Here is an 18,618-nt window from a genome sequence, read left to right as displayed (position 1 = left end):
GGGATCTGAATTGGGATTGCATTGAATGTATAGATTGCTTTGGGTAGAACTGACATTTTCACAATGTTCAATCTTCCTATTCACGAGCATGGGATGTTCTTCCATTTATGTAGATCCCTTATGGTTCAGTAATAATTTTTGAGTTGCAACATGGTTTGCATTTTGGATCAAATGAAGTATACTTCCCCCTTTTCTAGCTTTAGGTTCTTAATAACAGAACTTTTGGCATTTGTAGGCAGCTCATTAGGAGCTCTGGTGGCATAGTACCTAAGGCATTTCACTGCTAACCAGAAGGCCCACTAGCCACTCCTTGGAAGGAAGACTGGGCAATCTGCTTCCTTAGCGATACTGCTTCAGAAACCCAAGGAGGGGTCATTATGAGTCAGAATTGACTTGATGTCAGTGAGGTTTTTTTTTTTTTTCTTTATTCGTATTTGCAGTCAGGTAACACATACGATTTCTATTACTTTCACATATGTCTGTTGTATTAGAATCCAGAGAATTTGTGGAGGTGATAATGAATCAACTGGAATGTGTAAGTTGCTGTTCATATGAGAACTCTGTAATATTATAGAGTAGTGAAGTAGGGGCTGATTTATCAAAGAATGCTTAACTTATACTCATTGTATATTTAATGCTAACTCTATGTCACTCCATTATTTTGAAAAATTGTAATCTGTGTATAAACTAAAAAACAAACAAACAAACAAAATCACTGCTGTTGAGTGGTTTCTGACTCATAGCAACTCCTCCTTGAGTTTCCAAGGTGGTATCTCTGGAAGTAAATTGCCCAGTCTTCCTTCCAAGGAGTGACTGGTGGGTTTGAACTGCCAGCCTTCTGGTTAGCATTCGAATGCCTTAGGCACTACACCACCAGAGCTCCTAATCCATACATGTTGTTGTTATTATGTGCCATGGAGTTGGACCTGACTCATAATGACCCCTCCTTGGGTTTCCAAGGCGGTATCACTATGCCTCAGAAGTAGATTGCCCAACCTTCCTTCCGAGGAGTGGCTGGTGGGTTTGAACCACCAGCCTTCTGGTTAGCAGTCAAGTGCCTTTGGCACTATGCTACCAGAGCTCCAATCCATATATAGTATATAACAAATATGTAGTATATAACAAAAGAAAACTAACCAAAAGTTAAAATTACTAGAATATTTAATTAGAACATTCCCATTACCTTAACATAATTGATACTATTAGGTTCAAAAAGCTTTGATTACCCAGAATATTTAGGGAATGGGATGGTGAGTTTATTTAATCAAATACCCCTTTTCTTTTTTTCTACCTACAGTGAATACCAGCTATATACAAAACATAGTACATTGTGGAATACAAAGATATATAAGACACATTTGTGCCCATAAGGAAGTTATTTTCAGTATTTATTCTTTGAAATTTCCATAAATTTTATTCCTGTTTTTATTTATCTACATTTATTTAATCTGTAAGATTAATATAATGCATATAAATTGAATCTTTGGTGATTTAAGATCTAATAAAGAATGAACCTCAATGTATTGTTTTTAGTACAGATGTAAATAGTATAGGTGTGTTGATTGTGCAGTTTATCCCAAAAGGTATTTTTTGAGTAATTTGCTGATGTCAGCTTATTTTTATTTCTCTGACTTTTATTTAAAAAACTGTTATACAAGTTAATTGGGTTCTTATTGAAATTTTATGTTGTTAAAAAGTTTATAATAAACTCTAATATTCAGTTTTGCAACCTTTTTGGTATGTTGGTTGAAAGTCAGTAACTTTAAATGTTTATATAATATTATGGGTAGCGACATACATAACTGTGTATTGCTCATTATTTGCTCATGATTTTGTAATATTGTCCCTAAGAATGGGTTTAATTTTGTGTAGTGAAAACAAAAGTAACTTGTAATTTATAACAATACTGTGGTGCTTTTCTGTTCATTCTGAAATGTAAGTGAAAGCAAATTAAGGAGTCCTGCCCCTCTCCTCTATGGAAAAGACTCCCTTAAATGATCAATTTTGGTAAAGAAACACCCATGTGCATAAATTTAAAAAAAACTCAATCACAATTATATCACAAAAATGATCATTTATTGCTATGTCAAGAGCTGTGGTGGTGCAGTGGTTAAGTGCTTGGCTAGTAACTGAAAGGTCAGCACTTTGAACCTATCAGCCACTCTATGGGAGAAAGATGAAGCAGTGTGCTTCCATAAAGATTTACAGCCTTGGGAACCGTACGGACCAGTTCTTCTCTGCCCTGTAGGGTTCCTTTGAGTCTGAATCACCTTGACAGCATTGAGTTTGGGTTTGGTTGCTACCAGTTATTATCAAATCTTACATATTTGATTAACTTTCTTGCTGAGAGCAAATGTAGTTACTTTATTAAAATTGGTGATTCTGATGTCTTATGACTTTTACAAAGAAGAATTCAACGAATGATATCCTGTATATTCTGTCAGTGGACCCACTGCTTTTTAAGTCCAATAGATTAGACAAAATTAAAATCTAGTGCTTTTTCCAAGAACTGGTAGATTGTCAATGTTCTCTTTGTACCTGGAGTTTTCCCTAGATAAGAGGTTAAAGTCAAGGTCAAACCTGACTTTAGGCCTAACAGTAGCTTTACTAGCTTTATATCAAGGATCCCTGATGGCACAGTGGCTAAGTGTTACTAACTGAAAGATTGATGGTTCGACCCCCGAACCCACTAGCCGCTCCGTTGAGGGGGGGAGGGAATGTGGTAGTCTTCTTCTGTAAACATAAGCTTTGGAAGGTTGGGCAATCTACTTCCATAGTGATACCACCTCAGAAACCCAAGGAGGGGTTGCTATGAGTCGGGTCCAACTCAATGGCACATAACAACAACACCAACAACAATGGGGCAGTTCTACTCTGTCCTATAAAGTCACTCTAAGTTGGAATCTATTTGATGGAAGTTGGTTGGTTAGTTATTTTTCAGGTATGTACTTATTATACATCATGTTACTGTACTTTAATTGTTTTGGTAGAGTGGTGATAAGGTGTCAAGACGATGGAATGTTCTAGAATACAACAAGAATCCTATGTATTTTTAAATATTACCATTTTATAAGGAAAGATGCACAACCTGATATAGATGTATTTGATTCTTTTGTACAGTATTGGCTGTTTGAAAATTTACTTTGTTAAAAGTTTATAGTAAAATATGTTAAATTTCACTTTATTTTGTAGTGGATAAAAATTCAGTATCTTTTATGTTTATGAGTAAATTTTGGATTTATATTTGAAGGAAGGTTGGGCAATCTACTTCCATAGTGATACCGCCTCGGCAACCCAAGGAGGGGTCGCTCTGAGTCGGGTCCAACTTGACGGCACACAACAACAACAACAACAACAAAGGAACTATAGCATATAAAAACCCACTGTCATCGAGTCAGATCTGACTATATAGGCTGTTTAATTTTTTAAATTCTCAATTTTGATTGCACAGGTTGTCTTCCATCTCCTCATAAAAAATAAACCACCAGCAAACAATAAACCAAAAATGCGTTTAAAACGAGTTCTCTAATACAGTTATCATATAATCTGAAATAGTGTGATTAGTACTGTGCATAAAGTAGCCTTGGCAATTGACTTTAAATATTCTAGGCAAACATGATTATTAATTTGGTTGGATATTGAGATGTTTCTTGCCGTGTGTGCCTAATTATCACTGCCTTGTTTCCACAGCTGCAGAACCTTGGCCTGAAAATGCTACATTATATCAGCAACTGAAAGGTGGGTACTTGTTCACAATTAAAAATGGCCTTATATAAAAAATATTTATTTAAAAAACCTTCAGTAATATAATTTATTGCAGAGAGAACATAAAATATAAGGAAGGGATTCCCTTGTATAATTTTTCTAGGAGGTTTTACCTAAAGTTGCCAGTGTAAACCAACTATTCATGGCCTATAAGGTCCTTAGTTTATTATTGACTCATTATATTGGGTGCTATAGGCAGTGTAAAATGATGTGGTTGCAGGCACAGTTGGCAGATTTACTGCACCAAGAGCTGAGACAGCAGATTTTTGAAGTCCTGTGGTAAAGTGGGCTCTCAGTAAAAAAGGAACTGTTAAAATGTATAGGCTAGGATGGTTCAGGCTCCCTTTAGCAGCTCTTCATATATCATCAGATCACATTATGGACCCCATTTGGGGCTCAGCAGCCTGCTACAGTTGTCAGAAGACTGCAAAGTAATGAAGACTAATAGGCAGCAGCCCTAGTCTTCTAAGCATGGAATTTTTATTGCAGCGAACTTGTCATCTTTCTTTTGTGTGACAGACCTAGACACACTGTGCAATATTAACTGCAAGCTGCTCTTACATGATTGTGAATCCTTTACCTTTTAACTAAAGGGATTTGACTGGAAACTATTTTACTTAATTTTAATGAAAAGGAGAGGAATATTTCTTGAAACCTTAAAAAATGAATTTGTCTTTAAATGAGCAATTTTAATTACATATTGCTGATAAAATGAGTTAAATGATTGAATAATTTTAGAGGAAACAGTCCTGTTTCATTATTATTTACATACTATGATTATTTAACCAAAATTATAGTTACACAAGCATTGATACAGAATTTCATAATTACTTTGTTAAAGGTATACCTTTTCTTTTTTAAAATAGAAATAATTAAAATAAGTATGTTTTACTTGATTAATGATAATAGTATTGAGTTGGAATTTTTATTGTGTTTCTACAGAGGAGCAAATTTTGCTTTCTGACAATGCAGCTTCTCTTGCTGTGCAGGTAAATATGTAAAAATTGCAGTGTTCTTTTACCCTCTGGGTGATTTGAATCATTTGGAGTTGTAATTATTCTTTTTCCCTCCAGAAAATCTGATACTATATGTTTAAAATTTTTCTGTGTAATTTACTATCATCAAAATAACATTGCTTCTCTGTTGAAATATAATTTTTATGTAGTATCTATTATTTAGTTAATTGTTGTCAACATGTAAAGTAAATAAAATCTTCATTATTCATTCACTTATTTAATTTTTAAAAATCACTTCTAGGTGTTAGACACATTGTATTTCTTAGCAATTTTGCTTTTGGCTAGTATTGATTATTTGGGGTTGTATGTTCTTTTATAGATGCAGAATTATTTTCTTACTTATTTGTACAGATTTATTCATTACATAGTTTTAAACATCATTCTACTTATTCTAGCCTAAATCCTTTTGGTAATCTTGAAGCAAACATATTCTTTTCTAACCACTCCTTTGATATTTATTGATTACATTAATGTCTATTATCCCAGACCACTTATTGAGTGTAAAAGCCTTTTGAGTTGTGTATCACAGTTGTATAATCAAAAAATATTAGAGGCTTTCTAAACCCTAAACTGCACTATAGAAAGAATAGAGTATTTAGGGATTGTTTGCATTAAAAAGAAAAAGTTTATATAAATTACAGAATTATAGTTCAAACATTTCACGTATTTATCTGTGATATATAGTTAGGTTACATAGTTTGAATCACAAAGAGCATTTTATTTTGGGACATCTGAAAGATAAAGGAGAAATTTTAAGACGTGTGATGTGTATTGGAGATGAGCCTGTGAACTGCTTGAGGAAGAAAAGAAGAAGAGAACAACTGTTTATTGAGCTTTTGTTGTGCTGTAGAGACAATATTAGGCACTTAATTTTATGTCTTCTCATTTATATTTTTTATTCAAGTTATTATCCTCTGGGTTTAATAACAATATCTGAAACATAGTATGTCATTCAGTAAATGTTTGTTTTGTTTCAGGCAGGAGAGGAAGGAAAAGATGGGGAGGAATGCGTTTTCTTCTGATAGGCAGAAATTCTTGGTTATATATGCAATAAATACGGACTTTATACTTTTAAGGTTAATACTTTTTTTTGTGAGGGAGATAGAATTTAAGTTAGCTTTCATATATTAATAACGTAGTGCCTGGTATATATTATGTACTTAGAAATGCTTGTTGAATGAATGGTTTATAGGTGTGGTGAAAGCAATCTTGCCTGATAACTGACAGCACAAGTAAATTATTTGCTATGTATAAAGTAGTATTTTCAATTTTATAGCTTTGAAGACAGCTTCAGGGCACTGAATATTTCAGTTGAAGCACAAGTCTTAACCTTTTTTTAATTGACATTTTTGGGACTCTTTCAGGATCTGATGAAAGCTATAGAAAACATTCCAGTGCACACACACAAGTAAAAAACATACCCATGTGGTATTCTGCATTTGTTTCCAGGAGGTTTACTGACCTTCCTCCTGAAGCCATCTGGGGATTTTCTATGAAGAGTCCTAAAACTAAAGGATAGTAGTAGTTAAGGAAACTGAAGTATTCTTTACCAAATAAGAAGGTATTTTGGGAAAGAATAGATCAGTGATTCTTAACAGGGGGAGATATTTGCATTCCAGGGAACATTTGACTATGTTTAGATACATTTTTAGTTATCACAGGTGATGTGGGTGTGGTGCTATGGGCATCTAGCGTATAGAGGCTGGGGATGCTGCTACGTATCCTGTAATGCACAGAACAGCCCCGTCCACAACAAAGAATTATGCAGCCCCAAATGTCAGTAGTGTTGAAATTGAGAAACCCTGAAATAGATGGTTTAGCTAGTTTCCGTACAAACCAAGATAACATTAATTACTGCTTAAAAAAAAAGAAGTGTGTGTGTATGTGTACACACACAAATGTTTCAAATAATCTGTGGAAGGGAAGAACAAAATAGTTTTGCTAAGTTAGTTGATCTCTTATTGTGAATATTTTATTTATCAGCTCTATTTTTATGGTTCCTATTAATTTGCTTTTGCATCTCAAATTGTATTTGTAATTAAAAATAGAGCCAGAAAAAAGGACTTTTTAAAATGTAGAATTTTGTTTAACCATTTCAATTTTTCTGTTATCCTATACGTGTCACTTAGATGATAAATTAACCAGTATATATTAAAATTCTTGGTTTTCTTCAATATTCTTTGGCTTGACAGCTGATAGTAGCCATGACTATAAATGTGACTTTTCCAGATATCTGATGTAAACTTTATGGAGTAATTTTCTTCTATATAGTGGACCAGTATGCATTGGAAGAATCAGTTAAAGGCCTCACTTTTGATGTACAAATTTGATTGAAACAGTGTGACAGGTATCCATAAACTGTATATTTTCTAGAAGATACCAGATATCAAACAGTAGGTATTTTAATAATCTGTCAGTTAAGCTATCAGAAAATTTAAATTCTACTTACCACATAGACTTGTTATATATTATGCTTCTGAAACTAAGTTGTTAGATATTTTCTTGATTAAAGAAACCTTTGTGATTTCAGTTTAAAGGAAAATAATTTTTTTCCTGTGGCCCTTTCTCCTTAGATTTGTTTCCCTTCTCTCATCTGCAAAGTGTTAACATTCCCTGAAGTGATTTTCTCATCATAAAATAATCTTGTATGTCGAGTATAATGAAGTATTAGTGTAGCATGTTCCTGTGCTTCTCATGAGCTCTGTGTTTGTGTAGATACATACATGTAGTTGTATATAAATATATGTATATTTCTTAATAAGTATAAGTAGGTGTGTGTGCATGTGTGTGTTTAGAGAGAGAGGGAAAATAGAATTTTTCATTCCATTATACTCCCAGCAGTTTGGAAGACTTAAGCTTAATTGGGAAATGAACTTTGATAATAATTTTATGTTATGACTTTCTCTTACCTCCTAAACTTAAACAAACTGTCCAGTATGTATATAATGTGAGTCACAAATATAATAAAAACATTTCTAGTAGTCCCATTAAAAAAAGAAATGAGTGAAATTAATTCTAATGTATTTTTACTCCAGCATTCTAAAGTTTATTATTTTAACTTATAATCAATACAAAATTTATTAATGAGATATTTCACTTTTGTTTGTTTATATTGGTCCAAATCTGTTGTACATTTTAAACTTCTAGCACATCTCAGTAAGTACTAGCCACATTTTGAGTCCTCCGTAGCTACAACTAGTGGCTCTTATATTGGATGAGACAGGCCTAGAAATATAGTATGAGCAAATATCTGTGAACTCCACACAATTTTTACATTAAGTGTTTTGTTTTATTTTCTTCAGAAATTGATGTCTTTAGTGATTCAGTATATGCTGTTTTTTATAGGTGAATCCTATAAATGAAATGGGTAGTTGATCTCTTTGTCCCAAATATAAAACTGAAAAAACATTTGCCATTGAGTACCCTCCAACTCATGGCAACCTCCCGAGCGTCAGAATTGAACTGTGCTCCACAGGGTTTTCAGTGGCTGATTTTTCAACAGGTAGATTGGTAGGCCTTCCTTCTGAGGTGTCTCTGGGTGGACTTGAACTACCAACCTTTTAGTTAGCAGTTAAGCTTGCTAACTGCTTCTGTCACCTAAGGACCACCTGGGACCTCCTGTTTGCCTCAACTAATTCTTTACTCTTTTTGTCATCCTTAAAAGTCTCAAATTAAAAACATCTTCTAATGTTTGCACCACCCAGGGACTTGGTTTCAGATATGCAGTTGCTGTTAGGTGCTGTCTAGTCACTTTGAGCTCATAATATCCCTGTGTACAGCAGAATGAAACACAGCTCACTTCGTGCCATCATCACAGTCGTTCCTGTGCTTGAGCCCACTGTTGCAGCCACTGTATGATTTCATCTCACTGAGGGTCCTCCTGTCTCTTGCTGACCAGCCACCTTACCAAGCATGATATCCTTCTCCAGGGACTAGTCCTTCCGGATAATGTGATCAAAGTATGAGAGACAAAGTCTTACCATCCTCTCTTCTAAGAAACATTCTGGCTGTACTTGTAAGACAGATTTGTTTGTTTTCCTGGCAGTCCATGGTGTATTCAGTAATCTTTCTTAACGCCATAATTCAAATGCATCAATTCTTCTTCAGTCTTCCTTATTCATTGTCCAGCTTTGGCATGCATGTGAGGTGATTGAAAATATCATGGCTTGTATCAGACGTGCCTTCGTCTTCAAAGTGACATCTTTGTTCTCAGCATATTTTAAATAGTACTCTTTGTCTCAAGTTTCCTCATCTGTAAAATAGAGATATAACTGGGTTGGATTGCTGTGAGGTTTAAATGTGTTAACATTTAAAAAAAAAAAAAAATGAAACACTGTCAGGTTGATTCTGACTCATAGGGACCCTTTAGAGCAGAGTAGAATTGCCCCATAGATTTTCCAAGGCTATAAATCTTTATGGTAGCAGATTGGCACATCTCTCTCCCACAAGAGCACTTAGAAGGTACCTGACATGAATATATCCATGACTGTATATAGCTTTGGCAGGAGCTCTGGTAGCATAGTGCCTAAGGCACTTGACTGCTAACCAGAAGGCTGGCGGTTCAAACCCACCAGCCACTCCTCAGAAGGAAGGTTGGGCATTTCTACTTCCGTAGTGATACTGCCTTGGAAACCCAAGGAGGGGTCGCTATGAGTCGGGGCCGACTCGATGGCAAATAACAAGAACAGCAACATATAGCTGTGGCAGATGATATTTCTACATATGTATTTGTATGTGCTATAAAAATACCCACATATATTATAGAGCTAAATGGGACAACCAGGTACCTTGAGGGAGTGTCACTGGGCTTCTAGGTTGTGGGAGACACCAAGCTCAATTGGCACAACATAGTGCACAAACACCTTATTCTACATATCTGCTTTGGTGAATAGTGACTGAGGTATTAAAAGCTTTTGAGCGACCATCTAAGGTGCAACTATTGGGTCTCTCCTTGTCTGCAGCAAGAAGAGTGAGCAGTATCAAAGATACATGGAAACAATTAGTCCAAGGAACTAATGGACCATGGCAACTTCACCCTGCATAAACCTGAGACCAGAAGAATTAGATGGTGCTCAGTTACTAATGCCAACTGTTGAGAAAGGGATGGCAATTGAAGATCCAGGATAGAGTGGGAGAAAAATGTGGAGCAAAATGAAAAACATAAAAAAGAGCAGGGTTACTGGTTGGAAACCCCTGAAACTAGGAACTTAATTACCCTTTGGGCCTGGAATTGGACGCACTTCCATGGTTTAACTCTCAGCCACGTGGTAGCCAGGCCTATGAGCTGAACAGTGACACACCAGGAAGATGCACTCCTTAGAACAGTTGACTGTGGGAGATCAGAAGGGCAGCATTTGTGCAGGGAGAAAGCTAGGGAGCCAGGAATGCATAGGTAAGAAGGATAAATGGAAAAGGTAGTCACAGGGAGGAAGTGGAGGAGAGCTGTAAATTTGTAGGAATTGTAATCAGTGTCACGAAACAAAATGAACTGTTGAATGGAAAATGAATCAGTTCTGTAAAACTTCACCCAAATCACAATAAAAAATTAAAAAAATACCTGGCATATTGTAAGTGCAATAGATGTTGGTTATTACTACCTTCTGACTTGATTTTTTGACAGAAGTACACATAATTAGTATCAGCAAGAGTAATGGAAGTCTGCAGGCTTGGTAATGCCTAAAGATGTCAAAGTAATTGAAAATAACTTTATATGTAAAGTACTAAATAAGATTTGTTTTAAAATTTAATATTTATCATATGCTTTTATACACTGATATAATAAGAGCTTTTATGTGGAGTATCTGCTATACTGACAGGGGGAGTATCTCATTCAGTCTTTACCACAATCCTAGTGTAGGGTGCTATTACTACTCTCATCCTGAAGATGTGGAAACTCAGAGAAGCCCTGCTCAGTGTCAGACAGCCCACACGTTGTAGAGATAAGCTAAAAACAACAGCACTGGTTGAGTGCCTACTCTGTGCTAGGCACTGTGCTGAGCATTTGTTTCTTATTAATTCCTTAAATCTCACAACGGCTGTATAGGGTAGGTGCTATTCTCATCTCCTTCAACAGATAATGTTAATAAAAATAACAATAATAGTTGTAGCTAAAACTTACAGGATTTAATACGTGTGCTACACCTTGTTATAAATGCTTTAGAAATCATAGATAATTCTCACAAACAGCAACTCTATGAGGTAGATACTATTATTATTCTCATTTTACAGATTAGGGTATTAAGACAGTGATGAGAGGTTAAGCATTGTCCCAGAGTTGTATAACTAGTACTTCATAGAGCTGGAATGCAAACCTAGGGAGTCTGAGTGGAGAGTGAACACTCATAATACTTTGCTATATATCAGATCTTTGAATTTTTGTTCAATAATAAGTAAACATTTAAGTCAAAATCTTTGACATTCACTAGCAAATAATGTCTTAAATTTATAGTTTATACTGAAGTACGAAAGATAAACATGTCTTATTTTTGGATGTTTGAATGGGATGAAATCAGTCTTACTATGGGTTATTGTGAGGATCAAGCTAGATAATAGATGGGAAATTTCTTTTGAAAAGTGAAAGTAATAGAAATGCATGATGATACTGAGTACTGGATTAATAACCTGTTTTGACTTCAGAGATAAAAAATGAATACACAGATTTTATGAATGTTGCTATGTAATAACATACTTTCTAATAACTTTTAGGAAGAATTTAGTTTGTATGAAGCCAATTGAAAAAAACGTGATTTTCCTTTTATGTGTGACTTAATCTAAATATCATAAAAAAATGAACTTATTTTTAGTGACTGTCTTAAACGGATGATGATTATTAAAATGCTATAAGAAAAAGGAATCTTCTTTAAGAATAACACGTAAGCTCAGATTATGGGAAATATCCCTATTCCATTTAATCACTTCATCTTTCCCTGTCCTGTCCTTTGTGAATAAATATCTCTAAAAACAAAAGATGAGCCAACAGATACAAACTATTTACTTTCTGTTAAATATTTTGTATCATTAAAAAGTCATCGTTCTTGTAGGCCCCATTAATGCTAGGCCATGAACTCTAACATGTCAAATCTGCTGATAAGTAGTTAGTTTGCCCTTGCTTTTTCCTTTCAGCAATGATGCTTTTTTAGGTGGACATATTAGGTTTTGGTTAAATGGTAATATCTTAATGTAGTGATTGGGGAACACCAGGTGGGTAGATTTCTCTTTTCCAAGTGTCAGTTGAAACCTGATAAAAGTACAAGTGGGATGATGGCACTAATGGATATATTTTAAGAGAAGGAATTCATAGGATAATATTTTATGAAAAGCATTTTAAAAATTGATACAGCTTCCTCAAAGTTGCACTAAGTGTGAAATTTAGTCTTTCAAAGTTTGTTCATTCCTTACTTTGACTGCCCTCTGCAAAACGAGGCTTCCGTATTCACTTTCAGAGTTAGGAGAAAGAAAGGAAACTAAAGGGTAGAGAGATTTTAATCAACATTTCTTATATAAGATGACTTTTAAAATCCTTTTCAGTGATGTAAATGAATGAAAACTAGCAAAATGGAAGATGAAGATGTTTCCTTTATATGTAAATTCTTCAGATTGATTGCCTTGTATTACATTACCTTTTTAAAACATGGTTTACGCATGTAACATCTGGAATGATTTAAGTATATAAAATGTGATCTTTATAAAAGATTTAATTATCTGAAATGTGATCTTTATAAAAGATAACTAAAACTGCAGATTTTAGAAAATTAAAGAAAATTTAAAAATTAAAGAAAATTCTCAGTATTAATATTAATCTCTCAACATATAACTGGTATGGTGTATGTAAACAAAAAAACCAAACTCACTGCTGTCCAGTAGGATCTGACTCATAGTGAGACCTGGGTTTCTGCGGCAATATCACTACGGAAGTAGTGATATTCCTTCCAAGGAGTGGCTGGTGGGTTTGAACCTCCAGCCTTCTGGTTAGCAGTCGAATGCCTTAGGCACTATGCCACCAGAGCTCCCACAGTGTATATAGAACATTTAAATTAAAGTCTTATAAGATTTGTGGAAATGAGGTATATTCAGAACTAGGTAGCTATTAAAATAGTCATTTTAATCATTAAGAAAATAAATTAATGAAAAATAGTTATATAGGGTAATGGTTTACTAATGTAAATATCTATTTAACTTAGCAAAGATTCACACTTCAATAGTTTACAAAAATTACAGAGTAGTGTATCAGTCATAGGCTATGAGGTCACTACTTTGTTTAAAAAGTAAGTAAGCTGGCTTTTGAAATTCATTGCTGTTAAGCAGAACAGTAAAGACATAGTAGTAGGATGGAAAAAAAGAGTCCATTTTTTAAATAAAAAAAGGCTAGAATTCTTCATTATTAGATACATAGTATCAACATAATCGATCTAGTAGCATTGTATTTGAGCTGAAAATACACTTAAATCTGAGGCCATACACTACTCTGTGTGAGTGAAACATCTTTCATATAGTTCTAAGATGAAATTATCCTTGAATGAATAGCATCTTCATTTATCTTCAAACCTCTTCTGTGCTTTTAGTGAATCTACTCTTTCAAAATTCTACAACAAGAATTACATTATACCATTATACCATAGTACTTCTGCAGTGTGAAATAGATTGGTTTGGAAAATGAACCTGGCTTTGCTATAAATTACATTCTAGGTACAAAGGAATTTGTTATTTTGTTTAAAATAGTCACAAATATAATTAAGATCTTAATTTATGTTAAACTACAAATACGGCTATTACTGTAACTGGATTAGGAACTTAATCTGTCACTACAAGAATGATACCTAACACTTTTCATTTGTAACCTTAGATGCATTATTTCAATTACAGGGTCTACAGCTGTTTGATATAAAAAATGAATTATTTTGTAGATAGATTTGTTCATGGTTTTTAATTTTAAACCATGCCTTTCCAGTAAGGTGAAAAATAATTCTTCATTTGTCATCACAGATTTTCCTTTGTGTCCTGGTGAAACAGGATATGAATTAAAATTCAGAACCTTGTTCATTCTGTGTCCTGAAAATGGCGTTATGTGCTTTAGAATAGTCCTTAGTGAATTCTTACGTAAAATATTTCAAATTTAAAATGAAATAAATAGAAGGTTTGTCCTAAAGAAGAAATCGTGAGATCTGCTGTCTAAGAATTTCTTTAAGTTAAATTTCTGTTAACTGTTTTCTAACTAGTCTGAAAATGGATTATTCCCTACCTAGAATTTGGGATAACTGTTAATGGCTTATATATGTTTAGAAGCTATATTTATAATCCTTTAAATTCCATGGTATTAACTAATATAAAACATCCAGCCTTTTAAAAACTTAATAATTCTTTAAAATTTTGAATTTTTTTATTTTAGGTAAACAATGCTGATTTTATTGCTTAGATACACTTAAAGAGAGTATTGTTTATGTATTTAACTTGTAAGATACATGTTCATTTTGTTTTTGGAATAAAGAAGGGAGATTGTTGGTTCTATTCATTGGTAAATGATTCAATATTGAGTTACCATTAATTGAATAAAAAGAGATGATATGTATTATATCCCTGCCATCTATTATTTAGCTTATCCTAAGAATTTTAAATCTGGTGGTTTTTGTCTTTTTTTTAATTGTGATTGTTACTGTTCTTACTTGGGAGTATTATTTATTTATTTACTGTAAATAACAAAACTTAGTACATTCATTGTAGGAGCTCAGAAAGAAGTAAATTCCTTTCTTTACTCTCCAATTGTTCATTTAGTGTCAACAATGTGACTGGTATAGTGTTACCTTTTTGGGTTGTAAGAGTGATTTTTCTGTGTCCTTAACTTTGTTAAATAACTCTTTTGCTTACTTTTGATCCTATGACTTTTATCTTATGACTTTTATCTTATTTACTTGTAATTCTGAGATGGAAAGTTCATGTCTTTTTCTATTCTGATTTTTCTGTTGTTTTTTTTTCTAAGCTTGATCTCTTTCTATAGTTTTCTATAGTTGATGCATCCAAAACTGAGTCGAGCATTCCAGGAATAAGGAGCCCTGATGGAACCGTGGCTAAGATCTTATTTGCAAACTGAAAGGCAGATGGTTCGAACCCACCTGCTGCTCTGCAGGACAAAGATGTGGCAATCTCCTTCTGTAAAGATTTCAGCCTTGAAAACCCTATAGGGCAGTTCTACTCTGACCAGTACAGTCATTTTGAGTCAAAATTGACTTGATATCAGTGGGATATCAAGGAATAGTTTTTAGGTGAGAGTTGTATTTACCATGTCCTCTCCCCCCGAGAAAACCCTAAAACAAAACCTAAGCCATCTGTCATTGAGTCAGTTCTAACTCATGGTGACCCTGTGTGTATCATAGCACAGCTGTGCTGCATAGAATTTTCAATGGCTGATTTTTTGAATGTAGATCCCCAGGTGCCTCTGAGTGACTTGAACTTCCAGCCTTTTGGTTGTCAGCTGACTGTGCTAACCATTAGGGCCTCCCAGAAACTCCAGAGTTGTGTTAAGGAAGGTCTTCTTTTCTGATACGATCTCAAATAACATTTTATAGTTTTTGTTGAAAACTATTTAAAGCATTTTATACTTTTTGAATTGTGGTTTCTGATGATTCCTGCACAGGGAATTATTTTTCTTTAAGTTAAATTTCTGTTAACTGTTTTCTAAAACTATTTCTGCTTATTTATATATTGAGTTTTTAAAATACCTCTGGATATAACAGACATTTCATCTTACTTTTTGAATTAGTGATCTTTGGACCCATAAAGTAGCAAATGCTAATCTTTGTTGAGCTTACTAGTTTTCTAAGAACTTATTTATTATTATGAAAACAACAGTTTTGGAAGACAGGAGAATCTGAAATGAGAAGCAAAGAACGATCAGAAAACTTGCCACTGTTATGGAAAAGAATATGCTGTAATAATATCCCCAGCTGTATTCTTGATAATCTGTTACCTGTAACATTTGAGAGTTTTTTCCCCAACATTTGAGCTTCCAGTTTTATAATCCAATCAGAAACAGTGGCAATGCTATTTATAGTAACAACTTTGAGTCTTGAATTTAAGAAATCTGTGTGGGTTGAATGGATTGGTAACAGATTGTTCTTGTTTCTTTAGACCCCAGCCTTACTTTCATTTATATGTAAGTGAAAATACATTTCTCCAAACTAGTTTTTTATAAATTTTTTAAATACTTGATATTACCGAGAAGATATGATACAGAATTAATTGCTGAAGAAATAAAATTTAGAATCTTTATGGAGTATTGTAGAAATCATCTTCAGAGACTGTTTTTTGAATTTCTCTAATATAAAGATACTCAATGAATGTTATTTCTAAAGAATTTAGAGTCAAGAAAAAGGTATAATCCTTTTATATTTATTTTTTCTTCCTCACAATAACAATTGGTGACATACTTTATATCCTTTGAGTTAAGAATTTTAATGTTAAAATTGGTATTCATGTTAATAGACATTTGAATTGTTTCTAGTTTTTGATTTTTATGAATAAAGCTGCTATGAGCATTCTTGTATGTATCAGTTAGTGCCATCTGCCTCATTTCTCTTAGACATGTTTTTGGGAGTGAAATTGCTAGCTCATAGAGTAGGCCTATGCTTATAGTAGATACTGCCTGATAGTATTCAAATCGTTGTACCAATTTATACTCCCACCAGCAGCATATGAGAGGCTTATAACAAAAAACCAGTGTACTGTTCCATTCTTCCACCAAACCAAACCGGACCTACTGCCATCAAGTGGATTGTGACTCATAGTGAGTTTCCAAAGCTATAAATCTTTACAGAAGTAGATTTCCTCATCTTCTTCCTGCAGAGCAGCTGGTGGGTTTGAACCTCACGCCACCAGAGGTCTTACACCACCCTAAATCCTGACAGCTACAGAAAATTTTGCAGTTCTCTTAGCTGTTTTATTTTTCTCGTTTTTTATGTCTATATTTCTAAGCATGATGTGTATATTGCTATTTTCTTTTTTAAAGTATTAAATAGATCAGTTGAAATCTGTGGAATTTATTGCTTCTCCCTCTCTTCTTTTCCTATCTTCCGAATGATTATCTCTTTTTTTGGTTAAATTAATTTTTGGTGTTTATGTTTAATTAGAATGTAAATACTGTTGTCATGAATGACTCAATATACTATGAATATATTCTTTCTATATGATTTTTTTCTCTGGTTTCTGACAATTCCTTTGTTTAATTAATTTGGTTAGTTTTTCTATCCCAATCTCTGACAGAACGGTAAAACTATTACTCACAATGGTCAGACATACCCGATAATTTATCAATTCCTTTATTTTTTTTCTCTGGAAACACCAACTTTGAAAGCCCCATACCTTCTGCTTTATTTGGAATGGTTCTTTTAGCTAGCTGCAGAGAGGTTTTTCTCTGACTGCTGTTCATCAGCATCCAGGGATTTCTGTTTGCTTTTCTTCTGTGTTGATCTCCTGTTCTCTGGGAAAAATATAATTTTATATATAAACCAAACCAAACTCAATGCCGTCGAGTCAAGTCTGACTTGCAGTGACCCCTCCTTGCGTTTCCAAGGCTGTATCTCTGCGGAAGCAGATTGCCCAATCTTCCTTTCGAGGAGTGGCTGGTGGGTTTGAATCTCTGGCCTTCTGGTTAGCAGTCAAATGCCTTAGGCCCTATGCCATCAGGGCTCCTAATTTTATTTATATATATAGTTGTTGTTGATTATTTTTGTTTTGGTGAAGCATATTCTTCATTAGCCTCTTGAAAAAGCATAGACTCTGAAGCCAGATTATCTAGGTTTAAACATCTGCACTACTACATCATAGTTTATGCCTTACTCAAGTTACTTAATCTCTCTGTACCTCAGTTTTCTCATCTTAAAATATGGATACTTTTATCTACCTCAGGTAGGTAAAATTCTTACAGAAGTACCTGGCCCGTAGTAAGTGCTCAGTAAATACTTTTTTTTGAAGTTGTTTTCTGTGCTCCCTTTTCTCTCTTTCTTCTGAATTCCTTTTTCTGTGACTTGTTTTATGATTGAGGTTCTGTATTTTATGGTTGAGGCTTTTCTCAAATATCTATTGATCTCTGCTAATAAGTTTTATTAGGAGTTCTGGTGGTGTAGTGCCTAAGGCACTTGACTGCTAACCAGAAGGCTGGCAGTTCAAACCAACCAGCCACTCCTCGGAAGGAAGATGGGGCATTCTACTTCCGTGGTGATACCGCCTCAGAAACCCAAGGAGGGGTTGCTACGAGTTGGATTTGACTTGATGGCAGGGCATTGTTTTGTGATAAGTTTTATTTAGGAATGAGGAAAAAAAAAACTGATAGAGAGATGAGGGGCTTTTTGACTTGTGGGCTTCACTGAAGGTTGATTACACGGTGAACTGCCATTTTGTTGTCCCCCCCGCCCCAATTAAACCATTAGTCAACATTTGTAGGTCTTTCCAGACAGATGTCCTGGAGGAGTTAAGTTTGGCTGCCAGTGTTTGAGAGCTGAAAGGGAGAAGAGGGGGACTGTGGGTTTTTTCGTATTACTTGGTTCCACAGTCAACACCAATGGAAGCAGCAGTCAGGATATCAGATGATGTACTGCATTGGGCCAATTTCCTTCAGAGGACCTCTTTCAAGTGCTGAAGAACAAAGATGTCTCCTTGAAGACTAAGGTGTGCCTAACCCAAGCCATGGTGTTTTTAGCATGGTGCCTAAGGCACTTGACTGTTAACCATAAGGCTGGTGGTTCAAACCCACAAGCCACTCCTCGGAAGGAAGATGGGGCAATCTACTTCCGTAGTGATATTGCCTCGGAAACCCAAGGAGGAGTCGCTATGAGTTGGGTCCGACTCG

At 34.5% G+C, this 18,618-nt stretch overlaps 1 protein-coding gene across 1 annotated transcript in view; it reads left to right on the top strand.

Annotated features, from left to right (window-relative positions):
* Window positions 1-18,618, top strand: part of MTX2 (metaxin 2) — a 46,746-nt gene that overhangs the window by 10,067 nt on the left and 18,061 nt on the right. Inside the window, exons 2-3 of the mRNA XM_042781009.1 lie at window positions 3,644-3,738; window positions 4,708-4,754. Of these exons, the coding sequence (XP_042636943.1) occupies window positions 3,644-3,738; window positions 4,708-4,754 (142 nt within the window). The remainder of the gene's footprint in view (window positions 1-3,643; window positions 3,739-4,707; window positions 4,755-18,618) is intronic.

This window comes from Orycteropus afer, unplaced genomic scaffold (genome assembly GCF_000298275.1).
Source record: "Orycteropus afer afer isolate SDZICR_OR568_19922 unplaced genomic scaffold, OryAfe1.0 scaffold00001, whole genome shotgun sequence".
NCBI lineage: Eukaryota > Metazoa > Chordata > Mammalia > Tubulidentata > Orycteropodidae > Orycteropus > Orycteropus afer.
This window is presented reverse-complemented; position numbering and strand designations above follow the sequence as displayed.